The sequence below is a fragment of the Notolabrus celidotus genome, chromosome 13 (assembly GCF_009762535.1).
Source record: "Notolabrus celidotus isolate fNotCel1 chromosome 13, fNotCel1.pri, whole genome shotgun sequence".
NCBI classification, from domain to species: domain Eukaryota; kingdom Metazoa; phylum Chordata; class Actinopteri; order Labriformes; family Labridae; genus Notolabrus; species Notolabrus celidotus.
Genome location: NC_048284.1, coordinates 1,762,196 through 1,788,837, shown reverse-complemented (window position 1 = coordinate 1,788,837; position 26,642 = coordinate 1,762,196). Strand labels below are relative to the sequence as shown.

General features: G+C 43.6%; 1 protein-coding gene across 1 annotated transcript in view; it reads left to right on the top strand.

Moving 5' to 3' along the window:
- LOC117824114 (T-lymphoma invasion and metastasis-inducing protein 2) overlaps window positions 1-26,642 on the top strand; it is a 73,072-nt gene that overhangs the window by 29,452 nt on the left and 16,978 nt on the right. Inside the window, exons 3-7 of the mRNA XM_034699510.1 lie at window positions 14,802-14,984; window positions 17,836-18,954; window positions 20,693-21,188; window positions 21,271-21,446; window positions 24,677-24,901. Coding sequence (XP_034555401.1) covers window positions 17,842-18,954; window positions 20,693-21,188; window positions 21,271-21,446; window positions 24,677-24,901 — 2,010 coding nt within the window. The 5' untranslated portion in view covers window positions 14,802-14,984; window positions 17,836-17,841. The remainder of the gene's footprint in view (window positions 1-14,801; window positions 14,985-17,835; window positions 18,955-20,692; window positions 21,189-21,270; window positions 21,447-24,676; window positions 24,902-26,642) is intronic.

Sequence of the window (26,642 nt, the reverse complement as noted above, 5' to 3'; positions counted from 1 at the left end):
TCTGACCTGATGAGGTGCTTTGCTCAGGACTGTAGTCCGGATCAGAGTCTAAAAAGCTCTCACCAACAAGCAGAATAATTAATGACGTTCAGTTCAGTAAATTTAGATCCTGGATTCGACAAGTCACGACCAAAGCAACCTGAAAAACGTCTTGTTCAGTGTTTAGTTCTAGCAGACAGAACAGGAGTCAGGTGTTCATTTGGTTGTAAAGAACATTTCCTTTAACTCCAGATTTAAATCATCCTATATTGTCAGTCTCAGCAGATGTGTGTCTAACATGAGTCTGGTCCTGCTGGAGGTTTCTGCCTGTTAAAGGAAGTTTGTCCTTGCCACTCTAACTTGCTAAATGCTGCAAAGTGCTCTGCTCATGGTGGATTAAGATGAGATCAGACTGAGTCCTGTCTGTAAGATGGGACTGGATCTGATCCGGTCTTGATGTTGGGTCTTTGTTAATAATAGAACATAGAGTCCGGTCTAGACCTGCTCTGTTTGGAAAGAGTCTGAGGATGACATTTGTTTGGATTTTGCGCTACATACATAAAGATTGATTGAGCATATATTTTGGGTCCATCCTACTAACCTTTCATTAGCTGATAACTTAGCGTAGGTTTGGGCGATATGGCCTAAAAATAAATTCTCAGACTTGTTCACACCAAACTCAATCTACGTTTCAATCAATTTCTCCTCCCTTTAAGATAAAAAGGCAAAGAAATAAGTAAAAAGAAGTAGAACCCAATCGTTGTTGATAAAGTGCATCATCAAACTCGTGAGGCTGCATGGTTGGACCGGACCAAATGCCTGATATAGTTAAATGAAACCACATCCCCTCCATCTCTCTGTAGTGATCTTTTCAGATGTGCAAGGCAGAGCAACATACGTGGGGTCAATAGTTTTAAGCATGTGGATAAACCCAGACTGTTACCCTGTATATATGGGCTCCATGTCTTTAGGGGGTGCATCAGTAAAACTTCCCACTGTGTCTCTTTCTTGTCATACACGATGCATTGGGGGAAATGGGATCCATAGCTTGTTTGAATAACAAACACCTCTTCCTACATCCCAACACATCCCACAGTATCTCTAACTACATCCTCTGTGATGATATAATTTATCACTGATGGACTGAAAGAAGAGTCTCTTTGAGACGTACAGAGTCCTGAAGCCCCTCACAGTACCCGTGTTTGCTGGCTGCTTCACTCTGACACTGAGTCTCGTGTCTTGATGGATGTTTTGGGGGCCAGAGGGCCCCGGAGCAGCATCTGGAGCCTGAATGAAAGGAGCAACGCCGGGCACTCGTCACAGCTTTGTCCAGGCCGCTCTTCCCCTCTCTCTTTTTTTCTGTATATGGACAAAGGAGGCGTGTGATTGGCACACACACACACACACACACACACACACACACACATTCTCTATTCACCCCTCACACACTTCACCACACAGTCACTGAGACGCTTGTCTGCTCGGATTCAGGGTCCAATATCGCTTGTTGTCATGGAGCAGATCATGTAGACCATTTAGGCTTTCAAAACTAAAGACCTGTGGCCTCCGGGGGTCTCTGAGGGGCCTCAGGGGGGCCCAATGATATGGGTTTAAGACCTGAAGTGGGGTGTATGTCCTATGAGCTATAAAAACATGTGGAGCTGGACAAGTCAAGGATCTTAATTACAGATACTAACAAACTTTGCTGATGACGGTGACAAAGTTAAGATATTTATATTCAATACATGCCGATCTAACAGCCTGGATATTCACAACTGTCTTATTCACACTTTTAATCTCAAAAATTGGACAATAAATAATTTCCTGCAGAAAATCTTAATGTTGTAAATCAGGCTAGCATCATATTTTTAAATTCAGGTCATTTTTTTAATCAGATCTTTTAACCTGATGAAGAATTTTGTTACCTAAGAGAAAAAAATGATCTGTGAAAAACCTGGGCAAAGGAAAGAACCAGCCAAGCTTAAATTTTCTTAGTTTGTTTTGTTTTTTAAGTTGTATTTTTGAGGACAATTTTTACCTTTAGAGAGTTGGGGAATACATGCAGCAAATGGTCTTGGCCAGGAGTCAAACCAACAACCTCTGCAAAAAGGACTGTAGCCTCTGAGTATGGGGGTGCTTGGAAAGCTAGGCCACTGGCGCCCTGAAACTTAAAGTTTAACTGTGAAAATAAGTCACAAAATAACATGCAAACAAATGCAGGCAGTGGTAGACCACCAACTCTCATGCTCTGCAAGGTAAAAATGACTGATTTTGTCTGTGTAGTCTGGTTTCTTTGAAAAGAGGACAAGAGCAGGTGTCTGTTTATTGAACCTTATAAAGAACACAAGAGTTGCTGATCAACTCCTGACTCAAACTGCTGGATTGTTTGTTATAACATGACTTTGGTGTTTTAATCTACCTTGCATCCAACTGACTCTCAGTGCAACATAACATAACAGTTAAACCAACAAATGAAGGCGGTGGTGGACCAACAACTCCCACGCTTTGCTAGGCAAAATTACAGATTAAGTCATTGTAGTCTGGTTTCTTTGAAAAGAGGACGAGAGCAGGTGTCTGTTTATTGAGCTTTATAAAGAACACAAGAGTTGTTGGTCTACCGCTGCGTCAAACTGTTAGATTGTTTGTTATAACATGACTTTGGTGTTTTAATCTACCTTGCATCCAACTGACTCTCCGTGCAACATAATATAACAGTTAAACCAACAAATGAAGGCGGTGGTAGACCAACAACTCCAGTGCTCCAAGTGTGAAAATGACAGATTTTGTCAATGGAGTCTGGTGGTTTGGTTTTGAATAGAGCATTGTGACGGCTAAGAACAAAGGAGTTGCTGGTCTCCCGCTGCCTCAAACTGCTAGATTGTTTGTTATGACATGACTTTGGTGTTTTAATCTACCTTTGATCAAACTAACTTTCCTTGCAACAGAATATAACAGTTAAACCAACAAATGAAGGCAGTGGTAGACCACCAACTCCCATGCTTTGCTAGCCAAAAATTACAGATTAAGTCATTGTAGTCTGGTTTCTTTGAAATGAGGACGAGAGCAGGTGTCTGTTTATTGAGCTTTATAAAGAACACGAGTTGTTGGTCTACCGCTGCGTCAAACTGCTAGATTGTTTGTTATAACATGACTTTGGTGTTTTAATCTACCTTTGATCAAACTAAATTTCCTTGCAACATAATATAACAGTTAAACCAACAAATTAAGGAAGTGGTAGACCAACAACTCCAGTGCTCAAAGTGTGAAAATGACAGATTTTGTCAATGGAGTCTGGTGGTTTGGTTTTGAATAGATCATTGTGACGGCTAAGAACAAAGGAGCTGCTGGTCTACCACTTACTTGATCGAGTGATTGTTTGGGAACTTCAGAGTTTCAATCTCGCTTGCATTCAAGCAACTTTCTTGATGCACGGAATAACAGAAAAACCAACCAATCAAGGAAGTGGTAGACCAACAACTCCAGTGTTCTGGGAGGGAACATTGCTGTTTTTCTCACTGGAGTTTACAGAGAGCTCTGCAATGTTGTCAGACACTTTTAATACCAATCAGAGTCTGTCAAGGTAAAAAATAAGACATTTTAATGGATGTATTGGACGCATTTGCCCCCAAAGACTGCATAGCAGCTGATACATCCTGTTTCATTGCTGCAGGCTGAAGCTTCGTGAAGTACTTTCTGGTCTTTTAGTCTCCAAAAATATCTAGACAAAAGAGCCAACCTTTAAAAATAAACATAAGGAGACATTATGAAGCTCTGCAGCCGACTACAGCAGCAGATTGAACTGCTGACTCACTTTTTAGCTAACAAGATAAACCAAGATAATCTGATGGACCCTTTGTCTCTTTTTCATGCTAGGCTAACAGTTTCCCCCGTTTCCAATATTTTCTCTGAGCGAGGTTAAACACATCCTCTGATCTGAAACTGATGTATCCTCACGTTCATCATCCAAAAGAAGGTGTGAAGAAGAGCCCTGAAAGACCGAGGACTAAATCTGATATATTGGCCGCTCAGCTCAGACCTGCAGGTAACCCCCCTGCTGTTAAACCAAACTACATTTGACCCGCCTCCAAATGTGATTAGACTCTATTTAGCTCTGCAGCAGCGCCTGAGTCTGTCAGCCTGCATGACACCAGCAAACACCTCATTCAATTAAACGCTGATGGATGGAGAGAATGGGGGGAAGTGGAGCAACAACAGATTTGCGTTTGACCCATCCGCCGACACAAGACCTCCCTTTTCAGGATTTTCTGTGTTTGAAGCGAGTTTCAGGATTTATCTGATGGACACCAACTTCTAGCATCCTGTTTCAGGTGTGGAGTGCCTGTACGAGTCTCAGTTTCACTGTATCCAGCAAGTCACACCAAAGCTGGCTCAAATAACCCCAAATACACAGATTTAACTTTGATTTAATGACAATAAACACGCTTAAAGGATGCTGAAGTGGCTTCCTCATGGTGCTGATTTGTGCAAAGTCTGACTTCATGCTAGACGAGACAAGAACTTTAAAATGTGTGTGTTCTGAATGGACCATTACTGAAGAAATCTCCGGACATCAATCAATCAATCAATCTTTATTTGTATCGTGCCAAATCACAACAAACGTTATTTTTTTAAAGACGCTTTTACAAACAGAGCAGGTCTAGACCACACTATGTCAAATTATGAACAGAGACCCAACACCAAGACAGGGTAAGACTCAGTCTGACCCCAGCTTAATCCACCATGAGCATTGCACATCGCAGTATTTAGCTAGTTACAGTGGAGAGGACAAACTTCCTTTAACAGGCAGAAACCTCCAGCAGGACCAGACTCATGTTAGACAGCCATCATGCCTCGACCGAGTTGGGTCTTGAAAGACGGATAGAGGGGAGTAAGAGAGAGAGGTGATAGTGATGAGACGAGTAGTAGAAGCTGTTGCCGCTGGAGTCCAGCACGTTCGTATCAGCTGGAGTCCAGAACGTCCGCAGCAGGAGGACGTCTACGGCAGCTCAGAGGAACCTACGAGACAAGGGAGCTCAGGGACTCCAGAAAGGTCTATGGTTAGTAACTTTCAAAAAGGAAAGTTTGAAGCCTGCTCTTAAAAGTAGAGAGGGTGTCTGCCTCCCGGACCCTGACTGGTAGATGATTCCAACAGGAGGATGAAACTCGAAACCAATCATCTTGTGATATCACACATGCCTCTCGACACAATAGCCAACTTCTCTGTAACTCCAGTGCAGCCAGCAGTCAGCGATAAACAACCTCAAGCCAAGCCTTCCTTCTAGCACTTCACTATTTACAGTGAAGCTGAGACCTTTGAGGAATCAGTGAACAGGCGCTCCTCCAGGGATGTAACAAAGAAGTTCAAAGAAATCCTTGTGTTTACTTTGCAACAAAAGATCAGGATTAGTTCATTACATTCCCCAGAGGAGCGTCCATTCATCTATTTCTGACGAGTCTCAGCTTCACTGTAAATAGTAAGTTACACAGAGGCTTAACCATGCTGCACTTCAGCGGTATAAACCCAAAAGAGAGACAAATTTTCTTGTGATTAACTTGTAGTTTGCAGAAATAAAAACATCATGATGCAGATCATTGAGGACTCTAAATTCACGTTTGTCAGGTCTGTCTGCAAGACGGCAAGCCTCAACCTGTAAAATGCAAACAGAGTTTGGTTTAGCCGATTCTCCGGCAATCCCAGGACATCAAGAGACCCTCATGGGAATCTCTAGCTTGAACTTAATAAATTCAACTCTTGAAAATCTCCATGATTGTGTATTTTACACTCAAGGTTACTCCCTGTCACATACTTGAATTACAAGTCTTGAGTGGTGTTGTTTTTGTGGGAATAGTCGGTTCATATGTGGGGCGGTTTAATGCCTGAAGAGCAGAATAGGGTCTCCAGCTTTCATCAGAAGGTCATCTCTGAACTCTTCCTAAAGTTCTGAAGGGATTCTGTTGATCCTGAATCAGCTGATCCAGATGTGAGGTGTCTGTAAATGAACCTCTGTGTTCTCCTGAGGTTCTCCAGGAGGAGGAGGAAGCAGCTGCAGCGACCACACCAAACACAACACTCGGCCCCACCTTCAGTCCACACCCGTCTACCCACTGTGCCAGGACAAGGACCCCAGTCAGCCGGGGCAGGAAACAGACCCCCACCCACCCACCCACCGACCGCTGCACCCCGGCCCAGGCACACTTCCTCTGATGGAGGGAAAGAGCTCCCCCCCTCCCTCCCTTTCTTATCGAAGCTGCTGCTGCTGCTTTGTCGTTCCCATGGGGGGGGGGGCTCATTTTGCTACTTGGCGTCTCCCTGCAGAAACACAACACAGCCCCCCCCCCTCCCTCCCTCCCTCCCCTCCCCTCCCCCTCCCCCCCTCCCCCAATAAGGCTCACAGTTTATCCAAAGAAAGGTCGACTGATTCAGAACGCTCCGTCTGAGAGTCTGGACCAACGCTCAGAGAAGAGAAATGTTCCAGTGTGGACATGACGTGGAAAAAAACACATTTTACTCATGCTGTGACGAGATTAGACCAGCTTCCTGTTTCACTTCACTTTTTCTTTGTGGAACATTTAAAAATATATATATTTTAAATTTCAGCGTTTAGTAAACTATTACTGGATCTGAAAGCAAAGGCCGATCTCACCTGTAGTCCAGTGGATGTTTGACTGATGCACAGTCTTTGTTTTCCTCAACCATCACACCTGATATTAAGATTTTATTTTGGTAATGCTGACAGGCAGCAGTGAGAATTTGCATTCTAGCTAAATATTTAGGATCGCAGATCAACATTTAACATTTAGATTTAACATTTAGATTTAACATTTAGATTTAGATTTAACATTTAGATTTAGCATTTAACATTGAACATTTAGATTTAACATTGAACATTTAGATTTAACATTGGACATTTAGATTTAATATTTAACATTTAGATTTAACATTGAACATTTAGATTTAACATTGGACATTTAGATTTAATATTTAACATTTAGATTTAACATTGAACATTTAGATTTAATATTTAACATTTAGATTTAACATTGAACATTTAGATTTGATATTTAACATTTAGATTTAACATTGAACACTTAGATTTAACATTTAGATTTAACACTGAACATTTATATTTAACATTTAGATTTAATATTTAACATTTATATTTAATATTTAACATTTAGATTTAACATTGAACATTTAGATTTGATATTTAACATTTAGATTTAACATTGAACACTTAGATTTAACATTTAGATTTAACACTGAACATTTAGATTTAACATTTAACATTGAACACTTAGATTTAACATTTAGATTTACCTTTGAACATTTAGATTTACCTTTGAACATTTAGATTTAACATTTAACATTGAACACTTAGATTTAACATTGAACATTTAGATTTAACATTGAACACTTAGATTTAACTTTGAGATTAAACTTTTAGATTTCACATTTATATTAATATTTAGCATTCAGATTTAACAGTGATTTTAGCTTTGATATATTTGTCACAACAAAATTAAATGTGAAAAAGATCACAGAAATCCTCTTAATTAGATTTTTTTTAAAGTGACTTTTAAGAATTCACGCTCCGTCTTTATGAAGAGCTAAATGTGGAGAATTGTTGCTGTTTATTTTTTTATTTTCAGTGTGCACAACTTAAAAAACAGCGCCCATATCCTCAGAGCGTTTATTATTCCCTTCACTACTTGTAGTCTTTTGGTCCGTCCTCACTGAGCAGACTGTGTGCTAACAGCTCCATGGAAACATCCAGGGTGTGTTTCATATATTATATCACTTCACAATTAACAACATTCCTGCTCCAGTGCGTAGTCCGGACCGTCAGTGCAGAGCTTGGAAGTGCTCTTGACAAACGTTCTGGCACTTCTTGAACATTAACAACACATCCTGTACGACTGTGAGGAGTTATTAGACGGAGAGGAACGTGAAGAGGAGACTCAGAAACCCTGACTGTGACTCAGACTGCTCTGCTCTAAGGAACTCAGGCAGGGAGGGAGACTGAGACTTCTAGATGACGCAAGTTCTTGGTTGCACACCCATTTCAACACTTGTTTCTGTCCCCAACGCCCTCAGGCTGTCAGGTCTCACTCCGTCACAGCACCAGATCTGATAGGTTTCTATTCTAGTCAATGTGTTAACTTCCACTGGATCTGCCCTGTTACGTTCCGGCTCCGTCTCTGATCCGGATCAGATACACAAGACTTCTACTTGTGCCGGATGCCGGAGCACGACGCATCAATCTCAACAGAGCAGATGGAGCGGGACAGGAAGTCAGGTTTCACCAAAACAAAATGAAAACATCCGGTTAATTTTCAGAATAAAACACTCTGTGTTATCACCAGATCGTATTTCACTTAACTGCAACAACAAACCAAAGTCATGATGAGCGGAGCCAGGCCTGGAGTCAACAGGTCAGAGGTTTTCAGAGGACCAGAAAGACAACATGGATGAGGAGGAGGAGGAGGAGAATCTTTGATTCAGTGATTGCTCTCGGAAAACCTTGATTGCTGCTTAATTTTTTAGCACTTTAAAGGTGACATATTCTGCTCTTTTTCATCAACATATATTGGTCTAAGAGGTCCCCAAAACATGTCTTTAAAGTTTATTGCTCATAAAAACACTTTGAAATCAGATTCTGGTCTGCCTGTAAACACCTCTTTTTCAGCCCTGTTCAGAACAGGCTGTTTTCTGTGTCTGTGCCTTTAAATGAGAATGAGCTGTCTGACCACGCCCCCTCAGGAAGTGGGTGTGGCCTCGGCTCTCCGGCACGTTGATCTAATGTTTACATGTTGGCTGAATATACACGGCTGCTCACAGACCCGCGTTACTTCAAACCTCTGAATCTGATCCAGAATCTGATCCTGACGGAGAGGCGCCTGCAGCAGGACCTTTCTGAACCATTGGTCACAGATTTAGTGTTTCTTGTTGTTTTATTTATCAGTATGTCGACGTGTGTCTTGGTACACAGCTACCAACATGTAGCTATGCTAACTAGTGCTAGCACTTTTCCATGAAAATAAAAATCATCCACTAGATCTTCAAATCTGCAGACGTGGGGAGTCAAACCGACCTTTGTGTTTATTAAGACAGCCTACAACTAGCATGCCTCCCTCCTAAGCTCCTTGTTAGCACACATGTGTGCAGGGAATGAAAAACAGAGGAGGGGTTGAGTTGTATTTTATACAGTCTATGGGCTGAACCAAGCGGCAAACTCCGGTCTCAAACGATGAAGCCCATGATGAAGTGATATAAACTGCAATACATCGAGAATCCGCTTGAGGCTGGCTGCAGAAACACCGGAAACCACATACACATGAATGGGAAAAAGACGATCTTTACAGCATTAATAAACATGTTTACAGCCTGGTTCAAAAAACGGCTTGGCCCTATGAAGCTAATCTCTCTATCGGCACACTCTGTACGGGGAGTGAATTTTTTTCTAACGTGACGGTTCAGAAGATATTAGGATTACGAGTTTTGCCCAAATAAGGACATGACTGACGTGACTCCCGGTCGGGAACACACAGCCATTGGCTAAGAGGCTCACACTACGTCACACTCTGCCTGGTTGAGTTCCGCATTACCAATATGGCTGCCGCCGTCGATTTGCTTCAAAACAGCTCTCAGGAACAGATGGGTGACATCACGGATACTACGTCCATATTTTATACAGTCCATGGGCTGAACAAGCTCCGAGCTCTGACTTCCTGTTACAGACCGGATGGCGTTGTGACGTATGAAAAACACTGAAAACTGAAACGGCTGGTTTCACACACATTTACAGAAAGGTGGAGAAATCAGAACAGGGGCAGAATGGATTCTTTTACTTTTCAGGGGGTTTGTAGACAGGGACACAGATTTCAGGTAGAGAACCATTAAAAAGGCTATTTTGCATGATATGTCACTTTTAACATGGTCCCACTTCTGCAGACTTGGCTTTAAAAACTCTGTGGCGACCTTCTCATCTGACATTTCATAAATCAAACACACAGATTAATTCATGGAGATGTCTACAGACCAGGTCCAGAGTTTAAAGTCTGCAGATATTGTATGGTATAAATGATGTATGGTGTAACTCTGAATATATTGTGTGTTTCTTGGCAGCAGTGTGAGGGTTGGTTTTAGTGTTTGTGTATCTGCTGCTGCAGGAGGTGTTTCATTTTCCTGCCATTTTACGGCTGATGTGTTCTTCCTGTTTCCTCTCAGCTTGGAGACAAAAGGCTTCATTACACCGAGAGAGGGGAAAATAAAACAACTGATCTTTCAGTGGGCTCCTTCAAAATAAAAGAACCGTGAGCAGAAAATGAGACGTTTGACTGAATCCACGAATGTAGTCTTTATCAGAAAGTTGAGTTTCTAGAGGTTAAATTGTCGTCTGTCTCCCATCAGGCCGCATTAACCTAAAGAGTCCAGCTTTAACCCCATTTAAAGTCCTCTCTGAGACGCCCCCCTAAACCATCAGCTGATCAGATCCGCTCAGAGAACAGGTGGCATTCCTCGATCTGCACATTAATCAGATCTTTTATGATTCAGATCCGATGAATTCCTTCAATATGTCGGCCTCACGCCTATGGGGGGAGGGGGGTGAAGGGGTGAGGAGGGTCTTTGTTGGTGAAGAATGGGAGGGGTCGCCCGTGGTGGGGCGTCCTGCGAGCCGGCAGATGGCTGATGGGACGAGCAAACAAAAGTGGACGGAGGACTTTCTCCTTTCAGGGGCTGATGATCGTCTGAGCTCGAGCCTGAGGGGGGAGGACGTGGAGGGGAGGGGAGGGGAGGGGAGTGATGGGTGAGAGTTTGGACAACTTTTACTGAGGCTGAGAAATCTGATATCATAACCTCAAGTCCTCAAGACGAGGGTTTATTCATTCAGAGGATACTTCTTCCTTTAGATAACAGTTTAATGTCAGTAAATAAACTCGTAGTGTCAGCTGTTTTCAGTTGGAGCTTCATGGCTGACCGCTTAGAGAAGAACCAATCAACAGGTTTCTTGTTTCAGGTGTCTCATGTTCAGAACATCATAAAAACTACCAGGCTGTATCTGTCTAAACCAAGACCCAGAACCCATCGGCTAATGTTTCTTCCACAATTCTTTTTATTGATTTTGTAATTACTGAGCATGTAAACATTGACATTGTAAACAAGGAGATACAAAGAGTGTTTGCACCAATGGCAGTACTTCAATACAACACAATACAACAATTTTACTGGCCTCTTCATTGGCTATTGTTTGGTGGGGATATTTGCCTCTGGGAACGATGGCCAACTTCTCTGTATATCCCGTGGTTAGCAATCATCCAACCAAGACTTCTTCTCTTGCATTGTTCACAGTCCAATTAGCAACTTGAGAATCAACAAGTGAAATTAGTCCCTTCAGATATGTCTGCAAATGATACGCCATTATTTCCTGGTTCATTACACCCCCTGAGAAATGCCTGTTTATCCGTTTGTGGTGAGTCTCAGCTTCACTGTAAACAGTTCCACAGAGGCTTCACTCTGGCTTCCTTCAGCGGTATGAACCTGAAACAGGAACTGATGTTCTTGTGATGTTCTTGTAATTAACGGGTCTTCAGTTTGCTGAAATAACAACATCATGATGCAGATTAGTCAAAAGTCCAAAGTCAAGCTTTGTCAGGTCTGTCCTCAAGAGGAGAAGAAAACTACGTCTACAATGTTTGTTTGTTGAATGGAGGTGGGATCCATCATTTCTGATGCTGCGTTCAGGGAAGTCAGGAAATCTAAACGCTGATGTCTTTAGTGACACAGCATCAAGCAGGTTTGTGTCTCTAAATCTTTGATCTAGAACAGACTGTTAGCTGCTCTTCATGCAGATATCTGTTTATAGAGCCGGGATGTCATCACGCTGGATTGTGTTCTTCCTGCTTTTGCTCTCCATACAGACTGATTTGTCTGCTGGCACCTGATTGGTCGATACTACTCAGACTATAAACAGAACACTTCTCATACTTGAGTCATTTTCATCTTCTGATTAAATCCCTTCACTCCTCCTCGTCTGAGTCGGGCTGATCCAGCTGTCGAGGTCCCTTCTCAACACTCCCTATCCTCATTTCAATAACAGAGGTCAAGGGTCACGGATGAGTTTGGGGTCAGCAGTGCATTGTGTTGCCTTAGGTCCTCCCCCCCTCTCTCTCTCTCTCTCTCTCTCTCTCTCTCTCTCTCTGTCTCCCTCCTCCTTCCTCCTCAGCCCCGACCTCTGGGACAGGATGGGCGTCAACCCGCCTGAGCTCGATGGTAAAAACACACAGAACCTCAAGTCCGCCGTGACCTCTGACCCCTCCCCGTCTCACTCAGGAAATAAGCACTCAGTTTGGGGAAACCTCTTTATTGATGCTGTGATTGATTTTGTAATAATTTGGATCATGTTGGGTATGATTTATTTGTCATGCTGTTGTTGGTTTGGAAATAAGAATTCGCTGGACAGGAAGAGAAACTTGAGGTCATGGAAGGTTTGTTCACAGCTCATGGAAAGTCCTGGACAAGTCCTGGATTTGTATAGAAAGGCTAACTGCGTATTCCAACAGGTTACTAAAACGAGTCCTGAGTCCATTCTCTGTCCACAGTCTGGTCTTTTAATTGTCATTCATCTCTGATGTGTCTCTGGCTCTTGGACTTGTTTGAGTCTCATGGGTGTTTTGACCCCATCTCCTCTCTTGAGGTAGATGTGACTCTAAGTTTTGAAGGTTTTGAGGATGTTTCGGCTCAAATTCGTCTGGATCTCATTCATGTTTGAACTTAAAATCGTCTTGTCTCATGGGTGTTAGACTTGGACCTGTCTTTGTCTTGTTTATGTCCTGAACATGTCTCTTCTTAATCTTTTGGACATTGAAACTCTTCTTTAAGTAGCCACAACTAAGACTTATCCATGTCAGTCTGTTGTTTCCACATGAGTTGTACTTGGTCTCATGGTTATGTCTCTCACTGTGTGAAGGTCCTCTCCATGTTTTGGCCCAGGACTTGTCTTTTTTCTGGTTTTAACCAAAGTCATCTTAGTCAAGTTGGTATTCAACATGTGTTATCTTTGTCAGCTGGTTGATTTGACTTGGACTTGTGCGTCCCATTGGTGCTCCAACTTAAACATGTCTTATTCTAATGGATGTTTTGACTCTGACTTGGTCTTGACTTGGACTAGTCCAGGTCTTGTTGGCATTTTGCATACTTTGACCCTCTGACTTGGACATGTCTCAAACACATGGCTAATTTTACTTGGACTAGTCTTTGTAAATTGCATTGGTTGATTTAGACATGGTATCTGTTGCGTTGATGTTCTGTGTTGTCTTTGTCAAGTGGAGTTTTTAACCTCGACATGTCTTATGGCTCGTTCCCACCAAGCGGTCTGGTATGGATCAGTACAGTTTGGTACGGGTCGGATCGGTAACGCCTGATCCTGTTTGCGTTTCCACAGCCAACCGTGCCTTACTTGGTGGCCGGCGTGTAAGTCATGGCAGCATGACACAGTGTACCCCGCTAATAAATGCAACGAAGAAGAAAAACACGAGGACAGTCTGCACCCCCGTGGTCGACCATGGAACGATGTTTCTTGATTTTCCAAACACAAAAAGTGATCTTCCTGAAGTCCACTGGAGATTTAAACATGGCAGGGTTATGTGTTGTTCTTTATTACCGCTGTGGCACAGGAAGTGACGATTCTTTCGACTAATCAACGGACTGCAGTGTTTCTAGCGCCACCTTCTGGGGTCGGATCGGTATGTCTGGCACCCCAACAGAAGGGAACCAAAAAGTGGGACGGTACGGCTCGGTAATTTGGGGACCTGTCCCGGTTTTAGTCAACGGGAACGCCACAAAATGCGTGCTGTACCAAGACGAACCGAACTGAACCGCTTGGTGGAAACGTGGCTTATGTCTTGTGGATGTGTCCCCTACATTTCTCCAATGTGGACTTGTATTTGGAGCACTGGTACTTTGACTGACCTTGTCTTTGTCTTTGTGCTTTGGACACTCTGACTCGGACTAGTCTTTCCCTAAAAGGTGTTTTGACTCGTCTTTGTCATTCAGACACTCTGACTCATATGTGTCTCCTCCTCTTTGGCATTGTGACATGGACTTGTCTTGTCTCTTGGTCTCTTGGTCTCTTGGTCTCTTTTCCTGGATCTCGTCATCGTCTAGCGTCTGTTTTGACTTAGTTTAAGTTTCGTTGGGTTTGTAATTCTCCATCTTTCTGTTTTGGACTTCTCGGCTGTGTCGACTCTTTGTGGGGACAAAATAACTTGGACTAGTCTCTGTTCGGTGTTTGCTTTGACTTGATCTAGTCCACCTGTAGTTCTTTTATTTCATACTTTGTGTTTTTTGATTGTTTTTGGGAGGAGAATTCTTCTGTTTTTTGAACCAATAAACCTGAAAAACTTGTGCTGTTGGTCTAAAACAAGAAATTTGACACCAATGTCTTGAACCCTTCCTAATTGTTGTCTGCATATTTCTTTGTCACATGTTTATTTTATATGTAATGATTGTTTGGTTAATTTCAAACACTCTCCCCGCTCTGTTCCCGCCGCCTCTAAGAAACTGACTTTCTTAAAATAGCCTCAGTGATGACCTCATCCTGCCGCAGTCGATTAGAAACGACTTTAAAGAAACAGAAAGAGAGAAAACGAGGAGAAAATGACTTTAAATACCAGAAAACCAAAATAAACAGAAGACTGAGAGAGGTCTGGTTTAAGAGCAGAGACGTCATGGAAGAAGGGAGGAGTGGGGGGGGACACACAAAAGCAAAGTCTGTGTGCTGAAGCTCATGAAGCCCCTCCCTCCCTCTGTTCTCCCCCAACAGATGAGCTGGTGTAAGGAGAGGGGGCGAGCGACATACACAAACACAGGGAGAGAGAGAGAGAGAGAGAGAGAGGGCAGCTGGAGGCGACAAGGAAAGCTTCAGTAGTAAAGAGAGAGAGAAAGGAAGAGGAGGCAGCCTGACGGAGCATGAAGGAGCGGCTGAGTTTCTGAGAACTACAAAACGGTCAGATAAACTTCTCTTCCATCAAACTTCACTTCCCTTTTCTACTTTTATACCTTCTTTAATTCTCTATCTCTCTTACACTGATCATTTCTTCCTTTTAAGCTCACATATTTCCACTTTCCCCTGAGTCTGTCTGCTGTGAAACATTTCACTCTCACTTTAAAAAAGAGCAAAAACTTAGATTCTTAGATTCTGTCTCTTTTTATTTATTATTCGATGCATGTGATGCAGCTTCATTTATTACCTGATATGTCTGAGAATAGAAACACTTGTTGTCCTGATGCAGTTATCGCATAATTAGATTTGACTGGAGCACGTAAGAAAGTGATTTAATTTTCAGTATCAGCTGCAGAGACATGAGGAGAGGTCGTAGTAAACATGGCAGACTCAGCAGCAGTGGCAGTAAGATGGTAGGAGCTGACTGAAGCAGCAGAGAAAGATGCAAAAGTGCCAAATATAAATGATTTAAATGGATTTAAACTAAAAGCATGATGAAGAGAAGATATGTAACTCTTGAGCTTGTTTGCAAAGTGTTGATCATTGTGTTTAATTTGGTCCTGGTATGCCGTGTCTTGTTGTTTATGTTGAGTTGTAGGTTTTAAAGAGGAATCCAGATGTTATCTTGCAGACATAAACAACAATAAGTTCACATTGGAGCGAGGAAGCATTAAAGAATGACTAGTGTTCACATGTAGTTGCATGGTTAGAGGATCTGCAGGAGTGATATCATGACAGAAGTTTGCAGGTTTAGTTTTTGTTGCAATAGATTAATTTAACAACTTCCTAACATCTCACCTGTCTACCTGTGGATGCATTTAAAGGTAGTGTGTTGTATGAATGATCTGTGTTGCAGTATGCTGGGTTTTCTGGTTTTGGAGAGCGGTTGTAAACGATGGTGGAGCTGATAGGAAAACCTCTTCTGTAGCGTCCACTTATGAGTTAAAAAAGTTAAGAAGTGACATAAAAATGTTAGATTTTTTGGCCTTTTTCCCTTTTATTGATAGGACAGCTGAAGAGAGACAGGAAATGTGGGGAGTAGAGAGCGGGGGAAGACTTGCAGGAAATGGTCGACCGACTGGCCGGGAATAGAACCGGCGACCCCTGAGATGAGGACTGTAGCCTCTGTATGTGGGGCGCTTAGACTGCTAGGCCACCAGCGCCCCTAAATAAAAATGGAATTTCAACGAAGAGTTACCTGTGAGACGAGTTCCACCTCTGAAACGACCCGAAGTTACAAGATTACTTCACTTTAAACGTATCAGACTGTTGATAAACGTTAGCGTTGTAGCTTTGGTAACAACTCTGGTTCAAACTCCGACACAGTAGGTGGCGCTAATGCACGTAATAACTGAGTCCCCACTGCTGTGAAGCAAGATAAAGAGGTGGACGAATTTTAGCGCTGAGCATTGTGGGTATTTTTGGCTTCTGTTTACATACTACAAACTACATTTTAGCCAAATCAGTGCGTTCTGCTAGTACAGCCTATGTGCCTCATTGGACTCACCCTGTCAGGATTCTATTTCCCATGACTACCTGCTAACCAAACATGATCTATCAATCAATCTAACCTTTATTTGAACTCAAGAGATCATTGAAGGGCATCCCTCATTTACATGATATCCAGTCAGTTACAAACAATAAGACATCAAGAGTATCCAAGTCATCAAATATATGAATAGATGTGATTTGGAGATAAAAACAATTAAAAGATCAAATAAAATAATACAAATAACAGGAGGTGTATGAGACTATAAAAGCACTAAAATAGGAGAGGACTATTGATTGAAATGATACAATAAATACACACAGGTATACTTAGCTAAAACGGTTACAGAGCAGGGTTGAAAGGTTGAAAATGACCTTTCTAAATTCCATAAGGTCCATAAGGTAAAAGCTTTTAATTCAAGACACTGCTGCAACTTATTGAATTGACATTGGAGTTATTATTTGGACTTTCATTTGAAATGCAATGCACAACATGTAAAACACGGCGAAGCTGCTGTATTTTTGTTGTTAAAATATTACGTTTCAACCAAGTGCTGTATGGTTTTGAAACTTTTCTAGCTTGTTAAAAAGGACATGCAGGGAAAAACATGTACAAATCTCAAATTTTAGGGGTTCTGGGATTCAATTTAGAGGTGCTTCAGAACCCCCCAAAAATGGGCTAGAAACGCCCATGCACTAACTTAAAGTTTCTCTCTCCTGCTCCGCTCCTTAATCATATCGATGGACAGGATCCAAGATGAAAATGTCTGTAACCTGCCAATTTAGCATGCTAACAGAAGCTAACGGTTTGACCTCACCTTACGGTCTATGGCGTCAACAAGCAGAAGCTAAACGTGTCTGAACTCTTTTCCTGTGGATTGATTTGACATGACGTGTGATCAGTTTGTCTCTGGTGTTGCTCATGTTAGTGAAAGTTAATAACCATTGTCAAGGAGTTTGGACCAATCAGAATCAAGCATCTAACTGGGAGATCAGTAAGAGAGCCGGGAAGTAAGGTCTCATATTTATATTGTTGTGTGTTGGAAGCATTCTTCTTTAGTAAACACGTTAGTAGAGAGTAGAGAGGTGCGCTTTGTTTGATAGCTGTCAGTTTGTTTCATTTTATATCTGCCTCGTTTTCACTTCTTGATTACTACTTTGTTCCTTTTTAGCCTGAAATGAGTCAAAAAATTTCACATTCAAACTCAGGAATTCTAAAACACCGCCTCTGTGAAGTTATGACTCCTTCTTCATGTCTGACTTCACGTTTCCTGGCAGGCAAACAGCAGCGTTTGTAGTTTTTCTGTAAGTGATACCCTCAGTCTGGCTCTCGTTGATGATGTCATCGTCCTTCATCCTCCTCCAGGTAGCGATGGGAAACACAGACAGTCACAGCAGCTTCGTCCCTCCTGCCAAAACCTCCGGCTCGCTCAGGTTCTCCTCCAGGAGGGAGGAGACGCCGTCAGCCCGCAGCTGGTGGAGGAGCAACCAGGGAGGCAGCAGGACCCGGGGGAGGAGCTACCAGAACCAGAACACCACCTGGCGCTACGAACACACGGCTAAGACAGGTAGAGGTGGATCCAAACTCAGAGCCGGGTCCCCTCAGACCTTCAGGAACCAGTTTGGATTTTTAGAGAGCGGCAGTGGGAATAACGAGCGGACGTCTTTGCAGAGCGGCGGCAGCCCGAAGGTGCTGCTCAGCAAGGATGGCAGCATGAGGGTGGAGTTCACCAACAGCAGGGTGGAGGCACAGGGGCTCAGTGGACTCCCGACCACCCACGGCTCCACCCCGCCAGTGGGCGACTCCTCACTACGCACCAGTAAAGGCAGCTCGCTCAGCTCCGACGGCTCCTGGTACGACTCGCCGTGGGGGAGCGGAGGTGGCGAGCTTGCCGACAACGTGTTCGTGTGCGGGGAGAGCGTGGCGAACAGCAGCGGATACACCACCTCCTCCTCCACCCGCACGGAGGAGACCGCCACCTCCAGGAGCGGATACAACACATTCTTCCCGGCACAGGTGGATATCTCACCTGGATTCACCTCCAGGCTCCTGTTCCCCGCCACAGAGGCGAGTCAGTTCACCTCCACCTCCTCCGCAGGATACAACACCTGCTCCTCCGGACGGACGGAGGACAGCGGCATCGGAGACTCTCTGATCCTGCAGCCAGACCTGCAGGACTTCAGCGTGGACGACGTGTACTCCAGCCACAACACGCTGCCCGCCTTCCCCATCACACCTGACGCCCCCCTGCAGCAACTAAGGACCGCCTCGTCCTCGGCGCTGCTGGATGATGTCATCCAGGAGGAGGAGGGGTCAGGAGGAGGAGGCGTGGAGAAGTGTTACTCCTCCCTGACGTTGCCTTGTCGTAGATCTGAGGCCGTCGGCACCTCGGTGACCTCGGGCCGCAAAGACTTCCTGAAGAGTCGGATCAGACAGCTCAGCGACTGGACGGGGAGTCTGAGCAGGAAGAAGAGGAGGATGCAGGTGAGGAAACACAAACATCCTAACATGTCAGAGGGAATCTGGAAGCTTTTAACAAACAAATTATGACCATGAAGTCGACTGTAAACAACAGACGTTGAGACAGCGGTTATTTGTTCCCAGTTCTGCAGTAAATGAACAAAACAGATTAACACCCATTTATCTGTAATGAAGGGGAACATGCTGCCTGTTAAAACAAACTCTTGACCACGTCTGAGTCTTTAAAAACACTTCACTAAACCACTTCAGAGAAAACATCACAGGAAACATGTTAAAAACACTGTTTAGTGTGTGTTAGAGGGAGTGCAGTTGTAGGGTGTTGCTCCTCTAGTGGCCAGAGGAGGAACTGCAACAACACCGTGTTTAGAAATGTTTATAAATTATATACATTCTGTAAAGATGAAAACACAGTTATGAGTTTATTCATTTTTTTATTTAAAGGGACAGTGCATATTAATGAACATTTCAGCATCGTATCCATGTAAATATGCCAGAGTTAGCCATTAGGCTAATTTTAATCCGTAGTCCCCGGCAGGTCAAAACAGAGTTCATAATAAATGATCAAGATTGTTATTTTTAAAATCAAGATATACCTTTTTTTGGCCCAAATACACCAAAGCTGCTTTTACACATTTCAAAAATGGTTTCCTGTTACTCTAGTGGCCAAAGGAGGAATTACAACAACACTGAGAATCTACGTTAAAGGGAGTACTTTTTATTATTTGGTGACAAGAGAAAAAAATTCTCCTTCCACTGGATCAAGAAAAAAAACAACAACCCTGCGTGTACGGTTATTACAAAGACTGGTGAATATATACGTTTCGTGATTCCCTGGTGGCCAATATGGGAATTACAAAAAACGTATATTGAAGTTCTATGTCCAAATGTGTAAGTGTAATAAAAAAAAAAAGTGTTGATCTGGTGGCAACACAAGTAGTTACAAAAGAAAAAGGCTATAGCTCCCCTAGTGTCCACAGGAGGAATTACAAGAAACTGTTTAAAAGGGCAAAAATTAAACATTCACCGTCCCTCTACAGGCCACAGCAGGTATTACAACAACACTGCTTGACTAGAGGATACTCAGAAACATTTCATTTTATGTCACAGGACATCAAAACTGTCATTTTTGTGTCTCTACATTAGTGCTACACAAAAAAACTCAAACGTTTATTCAAGGCGGGTTAGCATTTTTAAATTTAAAGTTAAAGAGAAATAAATTTAAGTTTTAGAAGCTAATAGACAAGTAACAAAACACTGTCTAAATATATTAAGACACATGAAGTAGAATTTTTTGTTCAATGTTGAAGTCAGTTTCGTGGCCCTCTAGTGGCCACTGGAGGAATTGAGTTTCGAAAAACTTTAATAACACTATTATTGGACGTTTGATGTTCCTCTTCGGCCACATAAAGAATGAGGAAAAGACCTTTAGGAAAATAATATTTACATTTCTGTATTTATTTGAGAAATAAAAGTAAGTAAGAATTTTGTCCCTCTAGTGGCTTCAAGAGGAACTACAACAACAATGCTAATGCACTTTAGAACAAGATTTCTTTATATCTTATATTTGAAGTTGTGTTTAAACAATGAGTATAATGTTCTAGTGGCCAAAGGAGGAACTACAATCACAGTTTGACTTCTTCTCTAGTGGAACAAAAGCTAAGTAAAAGATTTAAAATGTTAATCTAAAATAAATAACAGAGATTAAAAACCATAACACGCCTCCTCTCTGATTCCTCCCCAGGAGCCGTACGGCAGCGACTCCAGTGATGTTTTCACCAACGGTCTGGACTCTGGGCTTGGTGGCAGCAGCACCCTCTGGTCCTCCAACCCTCTCCACACTCTGAGCCTCAACCAGGACCAGTTCCTACCATTCCACAGCGGCTCCTCCAGAAGTCTGAACCAGAACCAGAGCCAGATCAGCGACGCCCAGAGGCAGAACGTCTACGAAAACTTCATGCAGGAGCTGGAGACGGGCTGCAGCAGCGCCGCAGACCCCACCGAGCCTTCAGAGGGGGATGGAGAGGAGGAAGAGGAAGGAGAGGGGGAGGAGGAGATGGACGGGGAGGTGGAGGTGGGAGGAGGGGGGGAGCAGCTGGATGTCCTGTTTGAGAAGGAGCAGGGCGTGGTGAGACGGGCCGGATGGCTCTCTTTCAAAGCTCTCATCGCCATCAACAAGGACAGGAAGCTGGAGCTGGTGGCTCGCCGCAAATGGAAACAGTACTGGGTCACACTGAAAGGTGAGGATTGATGAACACAAGGAGCTGAAAGAAAACAGCCTTAGGATTATCTGGTCTGATGTTCAGATTTATTTCCCCTCAGGTTGCACTCTTCTGTTCTACGACACTTATGGGAAAACCATCAGCGCCGACCGGGAGCTTTCTCCTCGCTACGCTCTGCTGGCCGACGACAGCATCGTCCAGGCCGTCCCCGAACATCCCAAGAAGGAACACGTCTTCTGTCTGAGCAACGCACACGGGGATGTCTACCTTTTCCAGGTGAGGTGACACTCAAGTCCTGTCTTTACATCCAGGAGGGAAAGACTCCCTGAGAATCTGGACGGTCCAGACTCGTGTGAATAACTCAGCGACATTTTTCACATTGTTTTCAGGGAAGTTATCATCCAGTCATTTCTATATTTGACTCCCCTCGGTTTTCTCCTGATTGTCTGACTTCAGATTGCTGGCTGCGTCTCCGTCTCCCTCCACACTCTGTCATTTCAGGCCGTGTGAATGAATGAGGACGTGGTGTTGTGGAGGATGGTTGTGGTTTCTCTCCAGCACAGAGCGATCAGCGTCACCACAGACATGCACAGAGCCTTAGCAGGACTCTTTCTGCCTCTGGTTAACTTGATTATGGCCGTGATGCTGCCAGCTCTTCACCACTGACACTGAAAGACAGGAGGCTAGATTACAAAACAAATCTGGACTGTAGTTTGAGTCCTACAAAGAAAAGAACAAGATATTTGTTTGTATCATGGAAAAAAAAAAAACCTTGAGTGTGGTTTAGTGTTTATGAGTCTTGGAGCTGCATTCTTACTGCCTAAGTTCTGGGTTTCTAAACTAGTGGAGCTTAAAGGGGCCGATCTGGAGTGACAAGCTGATGAAAGATTGGTGAAATGCTTCTTTTAAGTCCTTATTTACACATATCTTTAAGGAACAGCTCAAACAAACAAGACACGACATGTAATCATTGAGGAGAGATGTTGAACGTTGTATTTCGGTGCTCAGACAGATGTCTGGCAAGCTGTTTCCCCCTGTTTCAAGTCTTTATGCTAAGCTAGGCTAACCAAAACCTGATTACTTCTCAAAGGTGATATTAATTTAAAACATCTCAATCTCAATAAGAGATTCTTTGTATAAGAATCATTGACAGTGGTCAGTTTAGTTCCAGTCCAATTTACACTGGTTGGTTGTTTCTTTGTTTCTTTGTTTCTTTGTTTCTTTGGTTCATTTATTTGGTTGGTTGGTTGGTTGGTTGGTTGGTTGGTTGGTTGGTCGGTCGGTTGGGTGGTTGGGTGGTTGGTTGGTTGGTAGTCTGGTTGGTTGGTTGGTTGGTTGGTTGGTGGGTAGTCTGGTTGGTTGGTTGGTTGGTTGGTTGGTTGGTTGGTTGGTTGGTTGGTTGGTGGGTAGTCTGGTTGGTTGGTTGGTTGGTTGGTTGGTTGGTTGGTTGGTTGGTTGGTTGGTTGGTTGGTTGGTTGGTTGGTTGGTGGGTAGTCTGGTTGGTTGGTTGGTTGGTGGGTTGGTAGTCTGGTTGGTTGGTAGTCTGGTTGGTTGGTTGGTTGGTTGGTTGGTTGGTTGGTCGGTTGGTTGGTTGGTTGGTGGGTTGGTAGTCTGGTTGGTGGGTAGTCTGGTTGGTTGGTTGGTTGGTTGGTGGGTTGGTTGGTTGGTTGGTTGGTTGGTGGGTAGTCTGGTTGGTTGGTTGGTTGGTTGGTTGGTTGGTTGGTTGGTTGGTTGGTGGGTAGTCTGGTTGGTTGGTTGGTTGGTTGGTTGGATGGTTGGTTGGTTGGTTGGTTGGTTGGTTGGTTGGTTGGTTGGTTGGTTGGTTTGTTTGTTTGTTTGTTTGTTTGTTTGTTTGTTTGTTTGTTTGTTTGTTTGTTTGTTTGTTTGTTTGTTTATTGGTGTGTTTGTTGTTGTTTTTAGATATTGGTTGGTGGGTAGTCTGGTTGGTTGGTTGGTTGGTTGGTTGGTTGGTTGGTTGGTGGGTAGTCTGGTTGGTTGGTTTGTTTGTTTGTTTGTTTGTTTGTTGTTGTTTTTAGATATTGGTTGGTGGGTAGTCTGGTTGGTTGGTTGGTTGGTTGGTTGGTTGGTTGGTTGGTTGGTTGGTTGGTTGGTTGGTTGGTGGGTAGTCTGGTTGGTTGGTTTGTTTGTTTGTTTGTTTGTTTATTGGTGTGTTTGTTGTTGTTTTTAGATATTGGTTGGTGGGTGGGTGGGTGGGTGGGTGGGTTGGTTGGTTGGTTGGTTGGTTGGTTGGTTGGTTTGTTTGTTTGTTTATTGGTGTGTTTGTTGTTGTTTAAATATTGGTTGGTTGGTTGGTTAGATGGCCTTTTTCTAACTTCACAGATTTAATATTAACAGTCATTCACTGAACATACTCCTCTACCTTCTGAATTTGTTGTGCAGAGGACGATAGACCATGTCCAGGACGGAAAGCAGTTTTTCCCTGGTCACCAGAAAGTCTGACTCTATGTCCACCACAGAGCCAGACCCCCTCACCAGTCAGTCCAGTTGTCCTGAACCCCTGTTCTTGCTGCTTCAAGGAGGTAGCAGCTAGAGGAGGGATGCTAGATAAACTGAGCACTAAAGATGCTCCTTCATACTTTCCTCTCCTACGTCTGTTAAAGTAGATTCAATTTAATGAAATATTTGGGGATGATGTTTGGAAGATGCATTTTTCTCTTAGCAGTTTCCTGTCTTATGCTAAGCCAGCACATCCTGTACCCACAGTCTCTGTGTACTTGACTCACAAACCCGTGTCCTGGTCTGATCTGGTTCCTGGTATTCTCTGGTGTTTCCTAAAGTTAAGTGGAAATGAGGTTAGACAGCGGCTGTGTTTGTTTACATTTTAGGGATCCAGCTTCGTCTCAAAATAAAAGCCTGAAAGGAACAAACTGCTTCAATCGTTTAACACATTTGATCTCCAACAACACAAAGACCGTAAACGTGGACTCTTCGGGGTCAGAGAACTCAGAGAGAGGTCCAAAAATAGCAGCAACACGTTTCCTGTGTCAGCGCTGAGATGGAACAGGGGAACGTTTATCTCTGTGAGCCGCTCCTTCTTCTTCTTCTTCTTCACGCTTTTAATGAGCGCAGAAAGCACTTCTTTATTCCCTCGCTCCTCTCAGCTGTAGAGTGTGTTTACTGACACACAAATCACACCACGGGCCTCCTTTCGCACGTCTCCATGGATCCCCAGAGGACTCACCGCGGAGGAGGAGGAGGGGAGCAGGGCCGAGGTGTCGAGGAGCTTTTGTCAGAGGCTGAAAGGAGATGAAGACGGAGGGTGGAGGAGGGTGAAAGCCTCTTAATGAGAGTCACAACACCCGGCTAATCACTGCAACAAACGCTCTTTTTTACAACTCTGACCCGACACATTTCACTCCCAAACAAAAACACCTGTTAGTGTCAGGAGGGAAGAAATACTGCACATCCAAGGACTTCATTCTCAAGCTCAGCACCTAATAAAGCTTTCAGATAAACATAAATCCTCTTTCTTTTTCCCTTTTAAGGCCACAAACCAGACCGACCTGGAGAACTGGGTGACGGCGATCCACTCTGCGAGCGCCTCGCTGCTCGCCAAGCGTCAGGGGAAGGAGGACACGCTGCGCCTCCTGCGCTGCCAGAGCCGATCGCTGCTGCACAAGATCGACATGGACGGGAAGATGAAGAAGATGGCCGAGCTGCAGCTGTCCGTCATCAAAGAGCAGAAGAACAGGAAGGCGGTGGAGAGCCAGGTCAGTAGATAATCTCCCCCCTAAAAAGCCCCTGCTAGGGGGGTAGGACTTTTCAAAGGTTCACTGGATTTCTCTTTCTTTCATTAGTTTTTATTTGTTCTATCTTTTTTGTATGTGTGTGTACTTTTCAAAAGAAGAAGCTGTGATTCTCTTGATTTAGCAGCTTGTAACAGTAGTCTTCTCTCAGCCCACCGTGAATGTGTCTCTCCTCCCGGTGTTCCAGTTTTAAAAGTGACCCTGTAAACTGGAGACCTTCAGCTCAGGTAGAAGTCAAACCCAAAACATAGCTGACAGAAACATCAGCAGGGATATTTTGAAGTCGTCCTGCAGCCTCTCTCTCTCTCTCTCTCTCTCTCTCTCTCTCTCTCTCTCTCTCTCTCTCTCTCTCTCTGTGTAATGTCGAGCTCATTACACAACCATCAGCCTTCAGGATGTTCTGGCAGCTGCAGACTCTCACGTGGAGTCCACTCTAATACCAGCTCCAGATGTTCGGGGCTGTTACCGGCAGCCTGAAACAACAGAACGCTTTCCCGCCAACGACGGGTCCAGATGAGATCGTTCAGGGTGACATCATGAGGCAAATGTTGAGGTGGTGAAAGGAGCGTAAAAACCTGCAGCTCTGCAGGCAAAGCCTGGTGTGAAAACATGCACTTTCTACACCTAACCAGTGGGATGTTATCGTTTCACAGGCTGCTCTAGCAGCAGGCTTTCTCCTCCTCAGACCTCGATCACACGGAGAGCGACTTTGAATGTGTCTGGGTTTGAAATCTCTGACTCATAACAGCGGAGCTAAGTTTTTAATCCAGTCGACATTTGAAGCTACTCTGATTAATTAAAATCATGCCTTGTGCAAACACTCATAAAAGTGTGTTTGGAGAAGAGATTGAAAAGATGAAACACTACTTTGTTGCATGGCAACAGTGCAGGACGCTTCTAGAATTCTGGGTCCTGGAATGCTAGGTTCTGGTATAGTGGGTTTTAGAAAGTTGGGTTCTAGAATGCTGGGTTCAGGAATGCTGGGTTTAAAATTGTTGGGTTCAAAATTGTTGGATTTTAGAACAATGGGTTATAGAATGTTGGGTCCTGGAATGTTGGATTCGGGCAGGTTGGGTTCTAGAATGTTGGTTTTAGAATGTTGGGTTCTATAATATTGGTTTTAGAATGTTGGTTTTAGAATGTTGGGTTCTAGAATATTGGTTTTAGAATGTTGGTTTTAGAATGTTGGGTTCTAGAATATTGGTTTTAGAATGTTGGTTTAGAATGTTGGGTTCTAGAATGATGGGTTAAAGAATGCTGGATTCTGGAATGCTGGGTTCAAAATTATTGGGTTCTAGAATGTTGGGTTCTGGAAAAGTGGGTTTGGGAATGTTGGGTTTCGGGCTTGTTGGTTTTGAGAATGCTGGGTTCAGCAATGTTAGGTTCTAGTATGTTTGGTTCGGGCACGTTGGGTTCTAGAATGCTGGGTTCGGGGATGCTGGGTTCAGGAATGCTTGGTTCTAGAATGTTGGGTTCTGGAATCCTGGGCCTTTTCACAGTCATCTTCAGTCCTGATCACAGACTGAGTGACTGAAAGCTTTGAGACGACTCATAAAAAGTTCCAAGGTCAGAAATATAGCATCAAATCTTACCTGCAGGTGATCAGTGCAGGTGTGTTCAGACTGAAGTGTTTAGAGCCAGGTGAAATTCTTTCTGCTGCTTTTGGACGAGCTGCAGACGCTCCAGGGATTTCTGGCTGAGGCTC